The sequence below is a fragment of the Populus alba genome, chromosome 1, assembly GCF_005239225.2.
Source record: "Populus alba chromosome 1, ASM523922v2, whole genome shotgun sequence".
Taxonomy (NCBI): Eukaryota; Viridiplantae; Streptophyta; class Magnoliopsida; order Malpighiales; family Salicaceae; genus Populus; species Populus alba.
The window spans coordinates 29,885,863-29,908,732 of NC_133284.1; the positions used below are offsets into that span (position 1 = coordinate 29,885,863).

At 34.3% G+C, this 22,870-nt stretch overlaps 3 protein-coding genes across 13 annotated transcripts; all 3 read right to left on the reverse strand.

Annotated features, from left to right (window-relative positions):
• On the reverse strand, nucleotides 1–4,793 carry LOC118032930 (probable magnesium transporter NIPA6). 5 transcript variants are annotated; one of them, XM_035037733.2, is made up of 9 exons: nucleotides 4,444–4,786; nucleotides 4,298–4,354; nucleotides 3,779–3,869; nucleotides 3,508–3,668; nucleotides 3,297–3,424; nucleotides 2,673–2,810; nucleotides 1,493–1,585; nucleotides 951–1,071; nucleotides 1–826 (listed from the first exon to the last, which is right to left on the reverse strand). In XM_035037733.2, exons 1-9 carry the CDS (start codon nucleotides 4,571–4,573, stop codon nucleotides 696–698), a joined length of 1,050 nt encoding a protein of 349 aa, XP_034893624.1. In that variant the 5' UTR covers nucleotides 4,574–4,786; the 3' UTR covers nucleotides 1–695. The 5 variants fall into 5 exon arrangements, 3 of the variants coding, with proteins under 3 accessions (XP_034893624.1, XP_034893625.1, XP_073262480.1); XR_004684744.2 differs by lacking the exon at nucleotides 1–826 and adding an exon at nucleotides 1,733–1,906 and having other exon boundaries at nucleotides 1,055–1,071; nucleotides 4,444–4,793; XM_035037734.2 differs by lacking the exon at nucleotides 3,779–3,869 and having other exon boundaries at nucleotides 4,444–4,583.
• A 3,902-nt stretch (nucleotides 4,794–8,695) lies between these two features.
• LOC118032933 (exosome complex component RRP45A) lies at nucleotides 8,696–15,340 on the reverse strand. Of its 6 annotated transcripts, none has more exons than XM_035037737.2 (11): nucleotides 15,190–15,340; nucleotides 14,826–14,996; nucleotides 14,278–14,487; nucleotides 13,876–13,971; nucleotides 13,622–13,736; nucleotides 12,267–12,347; nucleotides 11,968–12,156; nucleotides 11,466–11,758; nucleotides 10,872–10,930; nucleotides 9,781–10,026; nucleotides 8,696–9,370 (listed from the first exon to the last, which is right to left on the reverse strand). In XM_035037737.2, the coding sequence occupies exons 2-10, from the start codon at nucleotides 14,960–14,962 to the stop codon at nucleotides 9,815–9,817; spliced, it is 1,392 nt and encodes a 463-aa protein (XP_034893628.1). In that variant the 5' UTR covers nucleotides 14,963–14,996; nucleotides 15,190–15,340; the 3' UTR covers nucleotides 8,696–9,370; nucleotides 9,781–9,814. The 6 variants fall into 6 exon arrangements, with proteins under 6 accessions (XP_034893628.1, XP_034893630.1, XP_034893629.1 ...); XM_035037739.2 differs by having other exon boundaries at nucleotides 15,194–15,310; XM_035037738.2 differs by having other exon boundaries at nucleotides 15,143–15,242.
• A 1,514-nt stretch (nucleotides 15,341–16,854) lies between these two features.
• Nucleotides 16,855–21,518, reverse strand: LOC118033013 (serine--glyoxylate aminotransferase). 2 transcript variants are annotated; one of them, XM_035037847.2, is made up of 6 exons: nucleotides 21,362–21,518; nucleotides 20,136–20,348; nucleotides 19,600–19,884; nucleotides 18,298–18,664; nucleotides 17,978–18,188; nucleotides 16,855–17,179 (listed from the first exon to the last, which is right to left on the reverse strand). In XM_035037847.2, exons 2-6 carry the CDS (start codon nucleotides 20,338–20,340, stop codon nucleotides 17,042–17,044), a joined length of 1,206 nt encoding a protein of 401 aa, XP_034893738.1. In that variant the 5' UTR covers nucleotides 20,341–20,348; nucleotides 21,362–21,518; the 3' UTR covers nucleotides 16,855–17,041. The 2 variants fall into 2 exon arrangements, with proteins under 2 accessions (XP_034893738.1, XP_034893740.1); XM_035037849.2 differs by having other exon boundaries at nucleotides 20,136–20,369; nucleotides 21,362–21,517.
• Nucleotides 21,519–22,870: the final 1,352 nt, after the last annotated feature.

Below are 22,870 nucleotides of genomic sequence, written 5' to 3' on the forward strand. Positions count from 1 at the left end.
TAGGCCTGTGGAATGAAGAATAATATTTCATTTTCACAATTCCTGTCTTGCTAAAATGACAAAGATACACGCCTCATTCTTTGCTCAATTATTATAAGAAATCAAACAATCTACAAACAAATATAATACTACAAGAATCTCTGGTTTTGCCTGTTCTCGAAGAAAGGAACCTATGGGACAAGGTTACCTAACAACAGATACTAACTCAGAGCTCAAGTTTCCAATATACCAGTTGCAGGGCATAGACACCATCCAAACCCTTCTTCACTAAAATAGGTTTCAGGGTCTTCTGATCACTCTCTTTACTCCGCCATTGACAATTAAAGAAGCTGAATAAACCATCCTTTACATTGGCAATCCCAAACACACTGTACAAGTATCACTAGATTCAGAGTTTCCTCGTCTCAGATTCAAGTGCAATTCACTTGTAGATCACAAGTGAAATGAAGACATGCTACTCCACCAGGGTTATTGAATAATTTCTCCCATAACTTATAGAAAAAAAAGAAAATTAAGAAAACGAGATTTCAAGGATTTCTGAGGGACACAAAATGTTCGTTCGCTTTCTGTTTGGAAGTAACCAGACATTCTGTGGTAACAAAACCATCGCACAGGAATGCTGTCAAAGAGTCTGAGATACGGATTGTGCCTTGCATGAACTTACATGAAGGAGGGATTCTTTTTGAGGTACACATCTAGTGCATTTCTTGTCTCTGAAAGAAAACTGCTTCATCAGGTAACAAATTTTCCTCCTCATGCTTCATAAATTCTCCATTTCCATTGCAAAGTCGGGCAGATAATGGAGGGGATAAAGATGCATAACTACCTGATTTATTTGAACATTCACAGCCACATAAAATTTGTAAAAAAGATAGAGAATATTGCTCGTAATTCAAAGTTGATTAAAATGATCTGGTGGAAATCAAAGAGAAAGGGTCTGAACAAAGCACCTCTAAAGGATGAACTTCTTTCAAACTCTCTGGTTGTGTGTAATACGATGGTCCCTGAGAGAACAACAATGAAGCCACATATTTCTGATATGATGCTTCCCACATTCTGGCCATCCCAATCCTGATATGATGTATTTTATCAATAGATAAAGTCAAATCAGAAACAGGATCAGAAATGATACATTTTACTGTTTGAAATCCGGGTCTGGAGAAGAAAAATTGGACGGATCCCAAACTAAGCCTAATGGCAGCATCCTCAACCAGATTACTAGGCTTGTCATAGCAAGTGAGGCCAAAAAAATCACACAAAGAAACAGATTTGCTAGAAAGACATCATTAAATAATTGCATCTTAGAATTCAGTCAAGAAATTTTATTTATCCCATCATGCATTGATTTACAAATCCATGCTTCAGAAAGATGAAGCTACATTAGCGTTCTGCCAGTGAAATCCAATTAAAATGAAAAGGCACTAGCAAAAATGTAGAAAGTAATGATATAAATGCAATAACACAGTGTAAGCTTCCTTACAAGAGTTCTTACCTTGAACATGATTACACTGGCAAGAATTGTAAGTGACGTGAACATGACATAATAAATGGGGGAGACAACTGCAGTATTGAACGTATCGAGTGCCTGAAACACCAAAGATTGCAGTTTTTAAGCAAAAAAGAATTTCAGATACAAGATACATTCTAACCGTCTTTAGGGTCTAGATTCACAGCAAATATGCAGCACGTATGTATGTAAAAACCAGAAAAGTTGCAGTTTTGGGATAAACACAATTTGATAGTTTCTTTTCTGGCTTCAGAAGTATCATTTGTTCCCAGCCACCATATCTCTGAGAGAATTATCCATGAATGAAAGGTGCGCTTATAGCTATGGCCTATGGAGCGATCCAGCACTTCACCTAAGAAGTTTTTTGTAGGTTAGTGGGATGTTGATAGTGACAGCCTCCTGAGACAAAATTAATAAGTCAACTGTACTGGGGAACACTTGATCAATTTGGGAAGGTTTTTTTATAACTTGATGCTTGTTGCATTTAATATCATTGTCAATCATCATATTAAATGCACAGATCAGCTTTACAACTCATTTTCTAGCAATCCTATTATACAGAATCTATATTTGGAAGTGGTTGCTCCCTCCACTCATTTCTGTTTGTGAAGTTTTAGTGAAATTATGACTACTACTTAACTATCTTTAACTTTAACATGGTATCCTGGTTGAAAGTAAAGGTTAAGGAGGTAATGAAGGCAGGATTAGCCTACAAACTCGTGCATTCCACTTGGAGATTAGGATAGGCTAAAATTGATTGGATTGGAATTTCTTTGGAGAAAGACATGATAGCGTGAGAATCAAGACAGAGAAAAAATGGCAATGCAACAAATGGGCTCATAATTCAATGATGCTCTTGCAAGCAAGAGGGGTGAGATCTAGAGCTCAAGTCTCAACTTTGTCGATCCATCATATGTGTAGAATTGGAAGAATGTCAAATATTCTGGACAGCAACTAGCTGCCGAGTAAAACAATGGCAAAAGGTGCACCGGGTCATGCCATATGTCCAACAGCAAGTCAAATTCATTGGACATCACTGCTTAAAGATATGAGTGATTTAAGTAAAAGATCAGGAAAGCAAGCAATCCTGAACATAGAGAAAAGACATCTAAAAGGAAGCAATACAGAAAATAGAAGATCAAGGAGAAATCTCCACATTTCTAACCTTGTTTAGATAATTCATTTGCGTGATGACACATGTGGCCACAATAAACACAAAGAACCAAGTCTCTGGATAGAGTAATTGGTTGTTTCCTTCAAACGTTAATTTCAGTGCAGTTCCAACAGCCTTAACACTCATCACCTGCACATGATATGGAGACAACGTATTACAGAAAATTAAACAAAAGGAAGTGAGGTTTACTCAATTCTTCCATCCTAGTCAAAGAGGATAAATATTCAAGCAATTGTATTGGCCAAAGCCCCATTACATAAACATGCAACATCATTGCACTCAGGGAAATATTTCCCACCTTATGTTGGCCAAGAAACAGAACTGATAACATTTTTATCAATCACCAGGTTTAAAATTATCATAGGAAAGTTCTTTCTGCACATAATTAAATTTGTGTTCATTGAGTAGTGAATTTCCGAAGCAATTCAATGATTGCAGACCTTTTCACTTCAAAACGAATGAAACTCCATCCCCATCAATGCAGAATGGTTTGTTAATTTATTGAGTTATTTTATTTTTTAATGCAGATTGAAATGAAAGAAAACTGTATCTACATCCATAAATTTGGTCTTATAATTGAAAATAAAAGTACCATTGCTGGTTCAGATGATTTACCGAAAGAGAACCCATAAATGAGCAGATGCCGGTGAACACTAACACATTTGAGTGACCACATTGTGGAGCAAAATGGAAGATCAGAATGAAAACCAACACAATCACTGAACCCACATAAAGCAAAAAGGCTGCAACAGATGATAACAAGGTAAGTTAACAAAAAGAACAATTTAAATCAAAGAAATACAAGCATGTGAAGTTGCAAACTAACCTGGTTGAGTAGCCATACTCCATATTTCCTGCACAGAAGTTATAGGGCGCTCCTGTGGTGCATGGATCACAATTACAATAGAACCAGCAATGCACATCACACAACCCAAGATCCCTAGTTGGTGTAACTTCTCATTCAAGATAAAGTGAGCCAACACAGCACTATACCATTAAAAAATAAAAATAAAACACAAGAAATGTGGTTAAGAAGAGATTTAATATAAAAATTCCAAAAGTTTCAGTATGCAATACTAACTTAACAAAAGATAAACCTGACAATAATACTCAACGCGCCGAGGGGGGTTACAAGAACTGCTGGAGCAAACGCATATGCAACAAAGTTTGCAACCTCTCCAACAATCACTATATGAGAAACCATACAAAAGGAGATATTCTACGAACAATCAGCGATTATCAGATGGCAATTACAAATCACAATTCCCGTACCCGTAACCAACTACCACTCCTCAATTTGACTAGAACAAGAAAACTCAATCAATTCATAAGCTACCAAATGAAAAAAGAAATCGACTTAAAAAAAATCTTAGTAACATTAAGCTGACCAATGTAAGAACCTGAATTCAATGACATAACGAATCATTAACTTTCACAATTACATCAAAAGAATCACAAGATACAACCAACTTATAAAAAAACAAAAACAAAACACCTATTCATTTCCAAAGAATAAGACAACATGATCATAACAATTTGCAGTTCCCGCACAAGAAATACATAAAGTTTTCCCAAAACCAAAAGAGAAGTCGTTAACAAAGAAAAGGCCAACTTACTTGTGATCATGCCCAACCACCATAGTGGCTCTAAGAGATATGAGAACCCACCAACACCTAAAAATCCAAACCAAACCAAACCCATTTCACAAAACCAAAAACCCATTTCAAAAAACCAGAAAAAGAAGAAAAAGAAATTTTTTTACCAGCTCTAGCACCAGAAGCTGCAGCAGCTCTTCTAAGGCCTTTCTTTTTAATAATGAAGCTAGCACCAATAAACGCACTTGACGACAAAGCCAAAACAAACCCTTTCAAATTGTCTTGAGAGAAACCCATTTGAAGGGCTCTTCTATTCCCTTCCCTTCCCCTTCTCTTCTTTGTATTTGTTCGTTTATTATTATGATGCTGATGCTCGTTTCCTTCTCTTCATCTGCCAATCAATCATTGACTGCGTTCACTTTCCGATTTGTTAATAATAAGAGAATAAGAAATACGCTGCTCTCTTGTCTTTTATATAAAAATGAAGAAGAAAGACAATATCTTTTTTGTTTCTTTCTTTCAGTTTTAATCCACGGAGGTCTTAAATTTAGACCTTCTTTGTTTTTAATGGAGAAATGCCGTTTTTAAAAAAGGTTATTTTTTTTAAAATATTTTTAGATGATATGCTAAAAATAATTTTTTTAAAAAAAATTATTATTTTAATATATTTTAAAAAAACAATAATTATCCCAATTATTTTAATATTTGTATTACACACTAGTCTTTTAATGTTATTAGTAACATTTGTTATACTAATAGTTTTTTTCTATATGTGATAGTGGATAATTTTTTGGTATGGTTATTAAATCTAATCATTTAACCTTAAAAAATCTCAATTTAATTTTTTTTATTTAATTTAAGTAACTAAATTTTAAATTATGTAAAAATTATTTTAATATGATTTAATTAATTTTATGGTTTCAAAAACAATCCAGATAATTTATAAAAAAAAATATGATTTGATTTTTTAAAAAAATCAACATAATATTTTTTAATAAATATTAAGACATTGATATATTAAATCATGACTATATTTTACTTAATGATATAAAAAACATGATTTTATTGAACAAATTTTTTTAAAAAAATTATATTTTACTTAATTATATGATAATAAAAATAAATACTCATGAAATTAAACATTAATTAAATATATAAAAAAATGTTTATCTGAAACTGTGATGATTTCATATATAATAAAAAAAAAAAAACTTAAACAAATTACAAACATAAATTCTAAATGAATCAAATGTTAAAGAATATGAAATTAATATAAAAAGTTTCTGAAAAAAAAAAAAAGAGAAAAATAGAATTAAAAATGAAGCAAAGAAACTATTTTGCTATGTTGTTAAACTTAACCCAACGAATCAATTTTAAAATCTTTCGATTCCAATTCTTTATCTAACCCGGGTTTAAAATTAATTTATATGAGAGTTTACTTACTTGAGTTGGCTAGTTTAAAGACAACACGATAACAAGTAAAAACTTGGTTTAGTTTTTAAGAAATAAAGATGATATCGTTTTTTTTTTTAATGAGATGGCATGTCCGCGCTCTACCGCGGATTTATAAAACAAATGTACTTGATAGTATTATAATTATAAATCAACATTAAATAAGTAATACAAACTAAAGGTATGATGGAGCTAATATTCCATGACGGTAAAAAAAAGAAGAAGAAGTTGTGTTGGTGATAAAAAAACTAGAGACTGAACAAAATGATTTGTAGCAATCCATAGAGTTTTGTGAAGAAAAATACAATATTTTCCCATATGATTTAGCTTTTTTGTTAATAAAAAGAAAAAAAAAAAAAAGAAAAATACAAATCTATATTCTCTACCAATTTGATATTAAAAAAAAATCGACAAAGATAATTTTAGAAAGAAAAAAAACTCATGAGAAAAAACATTGTAAGCAATTGATAATGTTTTGCGAGGAAAACTACAGTGTTTTCCCCAATAAAATCGACAAAGATAATTTTAAAAAAAATCATTAAAAAACACCATTTAGAGAAATATTGTTGCAATTCATAGTGTTTTGTAAAAAAAACCACAATGCTTTTTTCATATAATTTAGCTTTATTATAATTATAATTCTTAACCTAACTCAATATTAAAAAAAAAAATCAACAAAGATAATTTTGAAAAAAATTATACATAAAAAAATCATGTGGAAAAATACTGCAGCAATTCACAATGTTTTTAAAAAAAATTACAAAACTAAATTCTCAATTAATCAATATTAAAAAAAATAAAATCGATAGAAACAATTTAAAAAAAAAAACATAACAAAAAAAATACAAAAAACCAAGAAAGAAAAACCATGTTGGAAACACTATAGCAATTCATAATGTTTTGTGATGAAAGTTATAGTGCTTCCTCACACAATTAAGCCTTATTTATAATTACTTGCAATTGTAATTCTCAACCAGCTCAATATTAAAAAAATAAAATTGACAAAGATAATTTTAAAAAATTTATAAGAAAAAAAAAACCATGTAGAAAGGCATTATAGCAATCCATAATGTTTTATGAGAAAAGCTATGGTGCTTTCCCCACATGATTAAACTTTATTAAAAAGCTAAATTCTAACCAGCTTAATATTAAAAAAATAAAATTGAAAAAAGATAATTTTGAAAAAAATTATTACAAAAAATAAAACAAAAAGAAACAGGAAAAAACTATGTGAGGAAAAACTGTAGCAATCCACAGTGTTTTATTAGGAAAACTACAGTATTTTCCCCACATGATTTAGCCTTTGTATTATTGTAATTCTCAAACAGCTCAATATTAAAAAAAAAAAATTAACAAAGACAATTTAAAAAAAAAAAAAAACCATGCGGGGAAAACACTGTAGCAATCCACAGTAATTTGCAAGGAAAGCTACAATGCTTTCCCTATATATTGTAACTGTAATTCTTAGCCAGCTCAACATAAAAAAATAAAATCGGCAAAGATAATTTTGAAATTAAAAAAAAAAAAAAAAACATTGTGAGAAACTGTAGCAATTCATAGTATTTTAAAGGTAAAAAATTACAATGCTAAATTTTTAACTAGTTTAATATTAAAAAAAATAAATCGACAAAGATAATTTAAAAAAAAAAAAAAAAAAAAAGGGGAAAGTATTGTAGCAATCCACATTAACACAGTAACATGTGAAGAAAACTACAGTACATTCCCCGCATGTTCAAGTTCTATATATAATTTTAAAATGACGATATATTAAATTGATTTAGACTACATGAACTAACTTGTAGAACTCAAGACAAAGATCATGGAACTTTGTTTTTTTGTACTATTTTTTAATTCATGATATGATAAAAAAAAAAAAATTAGACGCTTATAAAAATTGAGCATCATCTATATATCGAGATATTTATATAAGACTGTGATAATCTTGTAGAAAACAAACCGAAACAAATAATGATAACTAATTCAAAATCAATAAAGAGTTGAAAGATGAAATTATAATTCAAGATCAATAAAATGTTAGATGATGAAATTGAGTGAAAAAAATTAATTATAAGTAGAATTAAAAAATAAAAAAAAAAAAATAGAAAAAAAAAAAAAAAAAAAACCTGAACCATGAAGCTACATAAACTTTTCCATTCCAAATTTAGTAGAGAGTATAATTAATACACAGTACATTTGGCTGTGTTCTTGGCATCTTTCTTCTTCATGTAAATTATACTTTCTATTTCTAAAAACAACTATATTAATTAAAGTATTCAGTTTAACCCTTCAGTTCTAAAACACTTATATGATGCTTATGTTCTTTTTTACTACTATTATTCATGACAAGTGCATTTTCAGATCACTTTTTATATGCTAAAACTAAATTTTTTTAATTAAATTTTAAACAGATAATCTATATCTAAATTAATACATATTTAAAAATATATATTTTTATCAGTAGTCGGGTTTGAATTTTTGCAGACACAAGAACATATACATACAAGTGAAAGCAAGGACATGAAAATGGAGGGTTTTATCCCTTGCTTACAAATGGGATCCTTTTCCCGACAAAACAAGTTAACGGCAATCTACATTTTCCACGTTTATCCACACACCATGATCATCCATGATTGAGGTGGTGACAAGCGACCCATTTGAAGAGCACATGAAACCACCTTGCTTGTAATCTACCTTCTACAGTACCGACACTGCAATTACGTGTTTTAGCTTCCCATTCATCAATAATGGCGGGCAGAGAGGATGCCAACTCCAAAGGACCATGTATCATCAGTTTTGCGGTGGAAAACATAGCATGTTTGCATTCAGGCTGGGGCGTCGGCTTGTCCTAAAGCCAGGAGTCTCGCCCACTTGAAACATCACCGCATTTCCCGGTGCATGGCATCAGGAGAATAACAAAAGTAACAGAAGAAACTATTAAGGATATAATGCATTTTGAAAAAATTAATCAATCGCATGAGAAGAAGATATGTAAAGAAATGAAATGATACATATTCAGCAGAGAGGCTTGCATATCAGGGTTTGCACCAGGCTTGGTTGAATGGATGTTTCCTATTCCTGTATTGCTTGAAACAGAGAATGCTTCCTCCTATTCAATGAGGAATACGGCGAAACAAACCGACCAACCGACCGACCCCTCGAGAAGAGATCGGCAGCCAAGAGATACCTGATTAAATCACAATTCTTCTCTACAGAGGAGAATGACCGTTTGAATTCATTCCTCTACCTAACTATATGTATTAAGGAAACAAAAATACTTGAACACAGTAAGAAGCGGCATTTGGCGTCAAAGCAAAGCACCGTTGCCACTGAAACAGCATCTCTAAAAAGTTAACCTACTATCCAAAATTCCAAAGCAATAAATGGCCGAACAATGGGCAACTTAAGCAGCACTAGCAAAGTTGGTGACAACACTCATGCAGCCAACACAACATGTGAAACTCCATTAGCATTAGCGAGAGAAACATTCAGAGAGTTTAGAAAAGCTTCTTTCAGGTCTTCACTTGTGTATATCCTGGCTGCTGCTGATTCATTGTCTTCTACTGTTGAATATGAAGTAAAAGATTTCAAAACCAGTGACCCTCCATCATAACAAATGGATTGAAGGAAGCATGTTTCAAGAATCTGAAAAGGATCAACCATCAGTACAATGAATATCCAAGGTGGTAATTCACTTCATTAAAAGAAGAATGCACAAAATTTGTCAGGAGGAACCAACACATGATATGGCACTGATATTCCACTCATTTAAGATGGTTTTAGAAAAGAACGAGGGCAGGTTTCTCTCTCTCTCTCTCTCTCTCTGATAACTACCGTCCACAAAAACAAAACAAACAATTATACAGCAATTTGCTTTAGGAAAGACTTGATGTTAGCCTCTCCTTGCACCTCCCAACCCCTTCTCCTTCCAGCAGGAAGCACAATACAAGAAATAAATGTTTCAAATACTACCAAACAGTCCATCTGAGTGTTATACAGAGTGGTGATACACGGAGCTTCCATACAAATAAAAATAAAAGCTTTCACTGATATACCTGCAAGGTCGATGTTTTCTGCTCAGAAGTTCATCTAACTTGCATTCATGCTGGAAGCCCTCTTTCTCCTCTTGTTCTTGGGCTTCACGGCATCCTTCAAAGTTTTCTCTCCATTCGTTTCCAGTGCAGTTCCAGATGTATCTGTAGCTAAAGTGGCTTGTTTAATATCTTCTGTTGGTTTCTCTGTGTCCATTTTGGGACTATTTTCCTTGCTTTCTTTTTGTTCCATATGCTGCGCTGATATTCCTGCATGTTTCACACGCAAGTTAGTGATGCATACTCTCTGTATCCCATCACAGAATCATCCAAGTAGACTGCATACATGCAGGAATCAAAAAGGATTGGAATGTAACCCTTCCAATGCATTTCAAAGCTGGAACATATGATTCCACGACCACTAATAAGCTATATGTTGCTTTGGCACACAAACAGAATTAAAAAAAAAAAAAAGTACACCAGGTTGCCTGTTTTAAAAAAATATAAGCATTCGCATTGCATGTATGGGTTCATTATCCACTATTTAATTAATGATCAAAGCAGCTGCGCACAGGTGGAAGGTTTGCAGCCACTGTAAGGTCGTCAATGTATTAGATTAATCTATTATAACTGCACCCTGTTCTATGGAATAAGTCTATTACTCTACTCCCCTACACCCAAATGCCCAGGCATTAAAAATGTACCATTAATTCACAGAAAATGCTATGCCTCAAAATAATGAAGGCTATAACTCTAGCCATAGAACAATGGAATGGCAGGAGATCTGCTGTCTCCTTGTCAGCTAATTCATGCAGCACCAACTAGCCATTCTGTATCCTATCGAAAAAATAAATACTGGAATGGCAGGAGATCTGCAGTCTCCTTGTTTGCTTTGTGAAATGTATTCGAGAGTTGTCTTCCCAGCCAAAAAGAACTAGTCTAAGTCTGCTTTGAATTGCCTTTGATGGGGAAGTTTTGCTTCACACTTTTATACAGTATTACAAATGAGTGAACTATGAATGAAGCTTGTAGGGAAAAAGAGCAAAACCATTTACAAGCAGGATAGAAGCGAAGGTAATTTTCATACTTCTAAGAAAATTGTACAAGTTGCATACCACGTGAGGCTACATTAGCTTTCAGGGAATCATCATCAACACCCTTCAAATAAGGATCCCTGAGGAGAGAAGAAGATCTGTGTCACTAATTATAAGTAATTATTCAAAGATAGGAAACAAATGAAGTTGAAAATTCCTTAAACCATATAGAATAGAGTTTCAAAAGGCTCAAGAACAAGAAGAAAGGTCTATTATAATCCTATAGGATTTCTAATTACCACAAAACCAGGACAGCTTGATAACTAACCAACTTATGAAGTGGTTAATTAGAACCCATTTCCACATCTCTTCACTCTCTCTTTCCATAAGTTGTGATCATACAGACTTGAATCCATTATACGGAGCCATAAACTAATATTAAAGTACATAACTGAGAAAAGGTCTGGAAACTAATGTTATTAAACTATGTTAGGGCCAAGAGATCCTTACCCAGTAATCATATTCATCATTCAGTCAACTTTTCTTCCATTTCCAACAAAATGCACACTTGTTATGCTAAGCTCATGATTATGATTTTAGCAATAGATGTAAAATCTTCTTCTGGCAGAGATAGTTTGTGCTTTAAAAAAATATCAGAAAGTGCTAGCACCATACCAGCTTGATGTACCCCCAAGAAAACTCACAGCATTGCTCTCTCCTCGACTTGTTCCACCTTGTTCAGATGATTTGATATCACCATCATTGTCATTACTTCTACTGCTGCAGGTTTCCTCAGATACCACCCTCAATCTCTCCATATGATGCCTCGACAACTCACTACCTCCCACCTGCTCAACAGTTTTATTTTGCTCTTTTACATCACTACCAGCTACACTAACATTGCCAGCAGCAGAAGTAGGGTGGCGCTTGATCTTGCGCAATGCTCTCTCTGTGCTGTATGCTTCAACCTCCATCAATTCACATGATAAAATTAGATTTGGATCAAAAGACATAGTCCCATGGCTACATCCTTGAAAAAGTAGCAAATTGACAGAGAAAAAGAGTAGATTGCATTAAAAGTGCATGAATATTTGGTATCAAAAAAGAAATGGCACCTCAACTTTTGAAATCTTTTTAAGAGAATAAGCTCACTGCATTATTAAGAGAATAAACTCACTGCATTATTTATCTTCTTTGTTATGGATTCAGCACTCATAGAAGCAAGTTGCAAACAATGCATAATAACACTCTGTGGCACACCCTCCCCTCCAGCTTTCTGAATTGAACAAATATCACCAATTGCATTAACTGTTACAGTCATTCTTCCACCCATAACAGCCTCCTCACTGTGGGTAGGATCAACCACCTACATAGCACTCATTCAGATTAAAAGAACTGGCTGGTGAGCTTCTCGAACTCAACATCAATATGCATAGGGAGTGAACACAAAAGAATCTAAAGGACAAATCTGCTCACCATTTTGCCCTGACTGCCTAAAAATGCAAAAGTTATTGCTATAGGGAGATGGTGGACTATCAAAGGAAGTGGTTCTCTTTCCTGTCACAATGCAATGAATAACAATCAACTTAACAATATGAAAAATGCAATGATGAAAGTTAATAAAACATCTGAAATGTTGCTGCCACAACAATATCATTAAAGCCTACAACATTTACTGGGAGAAGAAAAAAGGAAGATGCAGACTTTCTAACAAGGACTTATTAATATCCAGATCAGAGTAACTGGTCCATTTGTTATGTGGACAAGTTCAAGATGCAGATCATGGAAACATGGCCACTTATGAGATATGAAGCGTTCCTCTCTCTGTGACTTTCTAGAGACCCTATTAAAGAGTGTTGTATTAGACTCTTATTCTGAAGGAAAACAGTTGATTTAAAATACAATGCCTGAGCCTGACTTTCAAGAGAACAATTGCACTCAGCATCAGAGATGAAAGCTTTCAATTACTTCTACTGAGCCAATGACATGGTTATTTCGATGGAAGGAAATACACACAGCTGCAATGCCTGAGGATGGTGAACATAGTTCTAGTGAGCATTCCCTGGTATTACCCTTATTCTAAACAAGACACATTCCAATCTTCATTGTGTACTTCCAAGTCCCTATTATAGGAAACTTCGAGGACATTAAGCTCCAAACTTTAAGAGAATAATTTTAGTTCAGCATAGCATGAAGAATCGCAGTTTCTAGGATTATCATTCTGTTAAGACCTCTTAGATACCCTGCGTGGAACAAAATGACTTGAACAAAATGAATTATTGCGTGTAAACCAAAGGGATGACACAATAACCAAGAAGGCACGAAGCTTTCTAACAATCATGGCAGATTAATGCACATTGCTAATCTATATAATTTATCAAATGACCTTATGAGAAGAAACAAAAATTCTTCATGAAGTCTATCACATGCATTATGATGAAGCCATTTTTCACTCCAAATCCACACTTATGTGATCAATCTGATACATGAACGCGTATGGGGTTGGAAGGCACTCTGATCATCTATAATTGTGTATACAGGCAACCGGAATGATAGCTAGGCAAAGTAGGGTAGTCAGCCTAAAAGTTCTTGAGTGTGAAATGATAAACAAAATCAGTTTAACAGGTATTTATTTTACTATTTTCCGAAGTATCAATTCAGAGAGTTATCCAAAATTTCAGAGACAGATACAGTACAACTACAATAAGGGGTACATTTTACAGGCCAAGTTGGTTCTTCAAGGTAAAAACTCAAAACTAAGAAAATGCTTCCTTGGTAAAAATTCAAGCTTCCATTACAAGTGAATATTTAAAAGCATTAAATGAGCCAACCTCTGGTGGATGTACTGTTACTTCTTGACCATCATCACCACCTAAAGTGCATTCTGGTCTTCGAAATGTTAAGAGAGCAGCCAAAGCAGCAATATTGGCAGCATCAACAAGATTTCTGTTTGCAGGATAGATGAGATAACTATTAGGTATTAGTAAAAGAGGAAATAAAGCACAGATCTGCAGAAGAACTTAATGAGAGAAATTTCTAAGATATGAAAAATAAAAAATTTAACATTAAAAAAATAATAGCTTACCCCCCATTATCTAAGATATGAAGGTCAATACGAATGGCCCACACTAATTTTCCTGAAAGAACACAAAGAGATTCTGTATCCACAGCCCTGCTCTCCCTGAAAGGTCAATTAAATATTCAAATGAAGTTAAACCATCTTATAAAAACATTTGTATTCTTCTGAAGGATTAACATATGTTTCATGTGCAGCGCTGACACTTGCTATGAAGGCCCCACCATGGTAATCCTTTATGAGAAATGTATGATTATGAAAATGCAAGTGAACACACATATACACCTAGCTTGTACAGATATGATATTCTTAGGGAAACATTTCTTGATAAAACCGCCAACAAAGAATAACATCAAGCCAGTAAACAAGAGAAATTCTGCTCAAACAAATACAAGTAAAGAGATTAATCACCTTAGACCACGATCTACTATTCGACCCAACTCCACTGCAGATTCCCCAGGGTGGCCTGGCTCAAATGAAGGATCAGCCATTGGAGAGAACTCTGTGAAAATCAAAAGCATCCCTTCATTCTGTCGGTCTTGATAAGGTTGAACTAATTGACCTGTCACAAAACCCATTACATGAGTCTGTCCTAGATGCACCTCTGATGACCCATCTTCTCTGCAAATTCACAATGAACAACATACCATTCAATCAAAATCAACACCCAATATAATAATTTCAGCCATGAACTTTGCAATCTTCAGAAATAAAACCACACTATGGCAAGACACCAGCAATTATGACACGATAACAACTCGTCAAAGAGACCCCAATATTCTTTTCCTCTTGCAGCTCCTATGCGTCATTGAAACAAAACTACATCAACTTTTTTATAATAAAAAACAGGCATAACAATACAGTAAAATGTGGAAAACCAAAAGGAGAGCTTGAAAGATGAAACATAAACTCAAGAACAAAAGAAGTACAGAAAAAAAATGTACTAACAAGCCACTCGCCTGCCAAACTTGATGGTAATTTTACGATACTCAAGAGGATTGCGACCATCAATTCTAAGGTTTGAAGCCAAAGCAGTCTCTATGAATTTCTTCTCGTTCACTGTTAATCTCCATGTATTCGCTAATCTTCCATCCATTGTATTCTATGCTTTCTCAAATTCTACTATCAAACTAAACCCAAAAAAAAAAAAAAAAAACACTTTAGGTTCTCTCTCAAGTACTAGAACAAACAGTTTACAAGCAAAAACTAACGAAGCTAAAGGATAGGAAAAACAAGAAATTGCAAGGCAAGAGAAGTGGGTTTTGCAAATGCAGACAGAAAGTTGAAGCAGAAGAAAACACAGGAGTGATTGCACCAAGTTACTTGCTGTTTTGTTAGCTGTCGAGAGCTCAGGCTTCAGATGAATGAGCTCAGAATTTTCCAAGTTTCGACCACCTTAAAAGCCACAACCCTAACGTCTATTTTTCACTTCTGCTCTCCAGTCACAGATAAGCGGGCTTGGCTAATGGTCCAGTGGGCCGCTCAGTCCGGATAACTAGGTCTAAATACATCCTTAAGTATTTATCTTCGGTTACCTTCTATATGGTTTATTAAAAACTCAAATAAAATTACAAAAAAACACTCCAAAAATGGTTGTTGTCCGACTCAGTTCTATGCCCCGTTTAGGATTACAAATCAAATGAAAGTTGATTAAAAAGAATTAAAATTATTTATTTTTAATATATATATATATATATATATTTTTTTTTTTTTTGAATTGTTTTAATATTAAAAAAAATTAAAAAAATATATATTTTTAGACAAAAAAAAAAAAAAAAACTTCAAAAAACAATTCTTATAATACTCTCCAGCACCTTGCAAATAAACTCGTGAAATAAATTTGGTTAAATTTATTTTTATATTTAAAAAGTTTTAGTGAATTCAGCATTATTTGACTAAAATAAATTAAATTATAAGATATCTATCAATTAGATTTTTGAAATGTTTTAAAATATAAAAAAAAATAAACATTTTCATACTTTTTCAAAAAATAAAATATTATCTTAAACTTTTCAAGTTTTAATTATAATTGTTGAACAATCCATCAGGGTTTAACTTATATAAAAAAAAATTAGTGATTAAATTATAGAATCAATTTATGATTTAGTTGATCAATTCGGACATGATTTTTTTCCAAAACAATTGTAATTCATTTTTTTTTTAAATTTTTCTTTAGTTTTGCCCTCCTTTAATTGATTTAAAACCAATTCAAATTAAAACTTGAGTGGATAAAATTGTAACTTTATTGAATTAACCTTTTAGAGTAAGCCGGGTTTAACTGAATGTAGTTTTAGAGTGTTTAATATTACAGTTGCGTTATGATTTGAAAAAAATTATTTTATAAAATTTACTTTTAATTTTAATAACGAGAGAATTAGCCACAGCTTTCTGGTGTATTTTAGTGTTCCATGTCCTTTTCTGCTGCAGATGACATACCCCGCCGGTAATTTTTTTTAAAAAGTCTTTTTTTCCCTGCTCTGTCCTTCCAAGAAGCCACGAAAATTAGTAAATCTCTTATCACTGATTCCTGGGGAAACCTAAGCTAAAATCGTGTTTATGTAAGATCCACAGAATGATGAGCTACAGAGATTCCAAGTAACGTGAGAGATATTTCAGAAACATCAAATTAAATGACCCTCTTACTCTCATCTAGCAATAAGCATTAGGATTTGAAGCTATGTTTTGTAAAAACAAGAGAATTTATGCATCTGTAAAGAAAAACAGATTGAGAGGCACAAGTCAATCAAGAAACTACAGCCATGTGAAATAAGTATCTCTCCATATAGTTTCCTCAGCATCCATGAACTCCAAATATTGCTACCACCAAGTCCTAGGTCTCATCGGTATGATTTGACATACAGTGATTGCTCTTATAACCAAAATATATAGCACAAGTTAGTTCCAACTAGTACTTGTATAATTATTATCTGCATCATAAGTACCTGTCTTGTTGATGAATTACTAGATAATACATTAAATGTACAAGTATTCTCTAAAAAAGAAAACTAGACTTTGATTTGATGTTTCAGATACACGATACTGTAAGGAGCAGAGATTTCCATAAAGAGACCTTTGGAGTCTCAATTAGTACAAGCACGGGAAGGAAAACATTCATATTTTAGAGTTTCTGGAAGCGAATAGCAGAAAAAGAATAATTACATTGATGGTATGTGAATCAAATCCTGGAAGCGATCAGAGGGGTACTGTTCTGCAGAAAAGCACAAGCAGCTGCTACTCCACTTCCCAACTTTACAGGGTAACCAACATCCTTGAGTATCATCTCCACTCCGGCAAGGCAGCCCAGCAATTGCAACTGAGAAAAGAAATTAAATGCAGAGAAGGAATGAAGCAGAGCAACCATAAAAATGACTTTTTGGTGGGTTATAGGCAAGGAAATATTAATGAAAATGCTTGACAGATCATGTTGCACAGGAAGAGAATGAGGGCCTAATTCAGGAATCAGGATCCATTTGGCAGAGTTATGACTGTCTTGACACTAACAATTTATCATGACTGATAATTAAGATTCAGTTTATCCGCTACTACATCATAGTTATAAAAGCAAAAGGTTGAATTTTTGATAGAACTACAGCTACTTAATCGAGTATATTGTTATCAGAACTGAAAAGATATTCAGACAAGAATTGAAGTTTAAACAGTAATAGGATTTTTATATCTTTAGTTTAGCTCTGAACCCCATGAAACCCTTCAGATGCTATTATGACTCTTAAGAATCTGAGTCTTTAAACATTCCAAAGCAGTCTCCCTGCCCACAATTACCAGTTCAAAAGGCTGATAGGAAACAAATTGAAGCTCCCACTGGCAACAAGATGCATTGACCTCTTACCGTTGATCATATTCTTTTTTCCCTTGATGCATGACTGATGAATTCATTCATGACAGGCAAATTGTTTCATGATTCTCTAATACAATTTGAAGGACAGTTTTTTGTTTTATTATTTATTTTTTGTGCATTATTTGTTGCTGCTGCCAGCAGTGTCTTCATGTGCTCAAATATCCTTCTTGGATTTATTCATAAAATGGTTGTCTGAATGATGTTTAATGAATCACTAAATGCACATGCCAATGGATATGGAAAAATGAAGGTTACCTCGTTCAGGTTGCCAAGATGCCCTATTCTGAAAACCTTGCCAGCTACTTTGTTGAGACCCAAACCTAAGCTTAAGTTGTATCTTTTCCATCCCCTCCTAACAATTTCTGCACTATCAATGTATGGGGGAACAAGAACTGCAGTCACTGTGTCACTGAACCATTCCTCCTTTTGAGTACAGTTCTTCAAACCCCACGCCTCCACAGCAAGCCTACATTTTAAGATTCAAAGAGTCATGACTTGGCATCTGTCCGACGAAACAATAATTTAGATAACTTAATTGAAAGGAAAACATTAAAGTGGAAGAGGAAAGGAGTAACCTTGTTGCTTTTCCTAGACGAGCATGCCTTGCAATCACATTGTCGAGTCCTTCCACGAAAAGGAGGTCCAGCGCTTCTCTTAGTCCATACAGCAATTGGATGGAAGGGGTATATGGCCAAAATGTTCCAAGCTTGTAGAACTTCAAATAGTCCTTCCAGTCAAAGAATACTCTAAACGACTTGGCAGTTTCAGATGCCTCAAGAGCTTTGGGGCTTGCACACACGATACCCATCCCGGTAGGAAGAGAGAGAGCCTTTTGAGAGCCGGTTAAAGCCACATCTACTCCCCATTCATCCATACGGAAATCAAGAGCACAAATGGAGGACACCCCATCAACAAGGAAGAGAGCTGGATGCCTGTAGTCATCTGAATCATAAAAAAACATGTGATTGATTTTAAGTGATGGAGATTAAAATTAAACGATGAAAGAACTGAATTATCATGTCCCAAAGCCACAGAATCGGGAAAAAGCTGAATGCTGACACACAACTTTATGTTGTTTGTCAAATAAAGCACAACAATCAAAATAAATAGTAAGTTTAGAATTGATCGTTTCCAATAAATGGGTGAGGAACATGATATTTTCCATGTATCTTGCACTGCATAAGCTCTACCCCATAAAATTCCAGCACAAAGTACGCTGGAGTATGCCTCCCTCGAGCATTTTGAGCTCTATTGATTTATAAGTGCTATGAAAAGCTTCTCATCCCTAGCGAGATGGACAATTTTAAGCAAGGATCACAATTCAGTTTTGATCTATATGTACTCGAACTTATCATCCGAGTACAATGCATTATCTACATTCTATTAATGCATTTATTAGGGGATAGGTAGAAGAAGCGCAACATCACTGGAGCAAACATAATAAGCATTAGAATATACCCACCGTAAGAAGTGCTATTTTGCTTCGGGGGAACCTACATCATGCTTGAAGATCAGAATACAAGTGGGACAGCACTTTCGAGTATCAACCCAAAACTCTCGGGTAGTTGGGGATTTTTCTCTATATATATAGGTGCCTCAGTCGGTCCCCTTGCAACTGAATCTGATGCAGGTGTAGCTTTCATGATCCAGAACTTAGAAAAACACAATATGCCAACGACACTTATAGGATTATATATTGATATCAACGCATATTTTAGCTAGTCTGTGTTGGAAAAGATCCTTGATTTCTCCTGAGAAAAATCTAAGCAAGCAATATAACAATCAAGGATATTAACATGCATAGGGATTCATACGAGGAGGCACTTTATTATTGCAGCTAAGGTTTTCCACTGATAGGCGTTATCATACACACTTACCAAGTATTTTTCTAACTTTAGCCAAGTTGTTGGTAACTCCAGTTGCTGTCTCATTGTGAACAATGCAAACAGCCTTAATGGTATGCGCAGTATCTTCCGCAAGTTTTGAGGCTAGGATGTCAAGGTTGGCACCTTGACCCCAGTCGCTCTCTACAACATCAACATTGAAACCAAGGCGTTTTTGCTGATCAATCCAGAGCAAGCTGAATTGGCCTATCAGGAAAGATACAGTTCGATCTCCAGGAGACAATGTGTTGGTAAGTGCACTCTCCCATGCACCAGTGCCTGAACCAAAATAGCAATGTCAACTAACACAAACTACGATTAGCTAAATAACATAGAAGTAATCGCCAGTTATTTCGTTCCTTCAATAAGATGGCATAAGTTAGCAAATACTTCCAAAAACAAATTTTACTGTAACCAGGTAAAATCAAGACATAGTAGTATCCAGGGATTCTGAAGCATTTTGCTGGATTTGTGCAGCAGATTAACTACAAACATTTTAGAACTTTAAGTCTTGGTCGTGATGAAAGTACCTGTGGTTGGGATGATAAATGGAGTTCCTGAGGTAGTCTTGAAAATCTTCTTCACATCCTCAAGAAGAGTTTTAGTCATTGCTGGAACTGCTGGAGAACGGTAATCCTCATTGTTCCTGTTCATTGCCCTCAGGACTGATTCAGGAATATTAACCGGCCCTGGAACAAACAGATGATTCCTTCCTGGTCCATAAAAGTAGTCCATCTTCCCCCCTATGGAAAATCACCAACAAACTATTTTTGTGTCAACGCACTAAAATTTTAGAATTTCATTCTAAGCAGTTTCATTTGGACAATTCATGCAGTGCTGTTGACTTCAAAATAGGCAAGTTCATTCATAATGGTCTGATTTTAACTCCATTGAAGACATTAAATAGACAAATGATAGCAAAATAACCGTATTCTAATTCCCTAAATTTCCAGCCAGCGATCCTGCAATTTAAATTTGAGACGATTAAGTGGATTTTTCAAGTTTAACCACACGGATGACTCCTTGGAATATCATTGTCTACTTCTTATAGGTTGCTTCTATATATATATATATATATATATATATATATAAAACAAAAAAACAAAACAAAACAAAAATCATTAAAAAATCGACACTAAATTAAATTTGAAACACAACATGATCTTAACTACATCTGGTATCTACCTCTAGTTCTTCTACTTCCAATACAAATTGAGTATTTCTTAAAATAGAGAGTGCATCAGCACATCATGTCTTAATCATGCGTTTCTTTTTTCTAAGAAGTTCGATTGTACATGGAAATGTAAAGCATGCTGCGTGCTTATCAAGAAAACACAGATAATTTCTATCAACACGTTCATGCTATCACATATTATAAGAATTAATGAAAATATATCATGCCAATAATTTACACAATCAGCTTTCAACTTCTTAAAGAAAACAATCTTTTTCTTTTCTTTTCTGCAGTGGGAGTAGAGGAACCAAAACAAGATTGAAAGCAGTAACATAGTAGGTGTATTTGTGTGGCTTGAGTCCGTGTCTAAATTTAGTGTAACTCACGAGCAATCAAAACAAAACCATACCTCTGCTAAGCTAAGAACAGAAACATAAAAGATATGATGATATATACAACAGATATACTCAAAAACATAGGCACAGAAGGATGGGAATAACAGGAGAGAGCACTGTTTTCAGGGATTACATGCCTGATTGTGGTGACTTTTGATCAAAAGTTAGTAGAGAAACGAGTCTTTACCTGTTATCTTTTTTCTCTTTCCTTGGCAGAGTGTGGAGGGGACGAGTGCCTGTAGTAAGATGCCAAGGAAGATTTCAGTTTAATAAGAGGGCGGGAGAGCCAATCATTGTCCCTTGCGGGCTCATCTTTTCACTGAGTTGGCAGATAAGAGTGAACCTATTGGAATCCCGCGGCTAAGAATGACTTGACATGTTGGCCTGCGTTGAATCTCCAGTAACACTGCATATTTTCTAGTTTAGGGTTTTTCTTTCTCTTATTTGCATCGGTATCCCTCTATTTTACTGTCCTTTTCTTCTGCCTTTGAAGTATTTGGCCAAGTGAAATACTTAGCATTAAATGTTAGATGAAATTCAACAATGTTCTATATTTAAGAACCCTTTTCAAGTTCATACAAGAACCAGAATATCACTTATAGTCATAGTTTCAATACTCTCGTTCTTCATTTCAATAGAGATAGTAAAGCTTCAAGTTAGAGAGCCTTAATATTGTCACCATTGAATCATAAAAAGCTTGGAAAAAGGAAATCGAGATGGACTAATTTCCATTCAAGCGAGTCCTCGTCTTCTCCTTCAAACATGAAATACTAGAAATCATATCCAATCATCATCATCTTCTTGTCATTTACTCTAGCTTTTTGCTGTGTTATTGTGATTAGGGCATAAGGGAAAATTATATCTTCAATTGGTGGGCACAAAACAGATTGTAAAATATCAGGGCTGTTAGAAGAATAATACTTAAACTATCTATTTTGCCAAGCAAAACTAAGTGTTCATCTAATTTTTCAAAGATTCGGAATGATAGCCTTATTTTGGCACTATATGCATGGTTTTTGGAAGAAGGTGGTATGAGGTTGAGAAAGCAATGTGAAAGATAATGTGATAAAGGGTCATCAACCACACCTCTCCTGTGGTGTTTATGACCACACAGCACCTTTCAATCTTGTTCCTTATACTTCCTTTTCATCACACTTGTTTCTGCCTTGAGTTTTTTGACGGTTGGACTTTGTGGGGCTCCCTTACTTTTTTTTTTTTTCTGGAGATTACTTCCCTTGTGTGGCCTCTCGTGAACGATATGATACGGTGGTGTTATTTTGCCCTCATGTCTTTCACAAATTTCCAGCCATACAAGTGAGATTAAGTTACTTAAATTGACAAAAAAAAAAAAATTAATGACCCTGCACACTTCAGGAAAACAAAAATATCCGGCAATTTATAATCTTCAGGAATTACAGCTTTCCTAGTTGTCCTCCAAACATGAGAAAACTCTTCTGACAAGTTACTGTGACTAATCCCGTGCCCCAGCTAGGATGAAAACAAAAACAACCCGCACTAGCAGGAGGCAGATTATCTGGTACAAACAATTAATGGCTAGATGATTAATGATATTAGATTAATCGACCCTCTGTGGACAAGCTAGCATCCATACTTTCAATTAAAAGGTTTGTCCGCGAGCATGCGGGAAGAAGAAGAGGGTCAAAAGACCATTGCGCTGGACAAACTCTACAAGCAA

Excerpts from the sequence above, each read along its gene's own strand:
- LOC118032930 (XM_035037733.2), bottom strand. The coding sequence starts at position 4,573 with ATGGGTTTCTCTCAAGACAATTTGAAAGGGTTTGTTTTGGCTTTGTCG. Across the intron at positions 3,870-4,297 it reads GTGGTTGGGCATGATCACAA|TGATTGTTGGAGAGGTTGCA; the intron begins GTAAGTTGGCCT and ends TTTCTCATATAG. Across the intron at positions 3,669-3,778 it reads GCGTTGAGTATTATTGTCAG|TGCTGTGTTGGCTCACTTTA; the intron begins GTTTATCTTTTG and ends TTAATGGTATAG.
- LOC118032933 (XM_035037737.2), bottom strand. The coding sequence starts at position 14,962 with ATGGATGGAAGATTAGCGAATACATGGAGATTAACAGTGAACGAGAAG. Across the intron at positions 12,157-12,266 it reads TAGGCAGTCAGGGCAAAATG|GTGGTTGATCCTACCCACAG; the intron begins GTGAGCAGATTT and ends AGTGCTATGTAG. Across the intron at positions 10,027-10,871 it reads AGCTAATGTAGCCTCACGTG|GAATATCAGCGCAGCATATG; the intron begins GTATGCAACTTG and ends TGAAACATGCAG.
- LOC118033013 (XM_035037847.2), bottom strand. The coding sequence starts at position 20,340 with ATGGACTACTTTTATGGACCAGGAAGGAATCATCTGTTTGTTCCAGGG. Across the intron at positions 18,665-19,599 it reads TAAAGTTAGAAAAATACTTG|ATGACTACAGGCATCCAGCT; the intron begins GTAAGTGTGTAT and ends TTTATGATTCAG. Across the intron at positions 17,180-17,977 it reads ATCTTGGCAACCTGAACGAG|TTGCAATTGCTGGGCTGCCT; the intron begins GTAACCTTCATT and ends TTCTTTTCTCAG.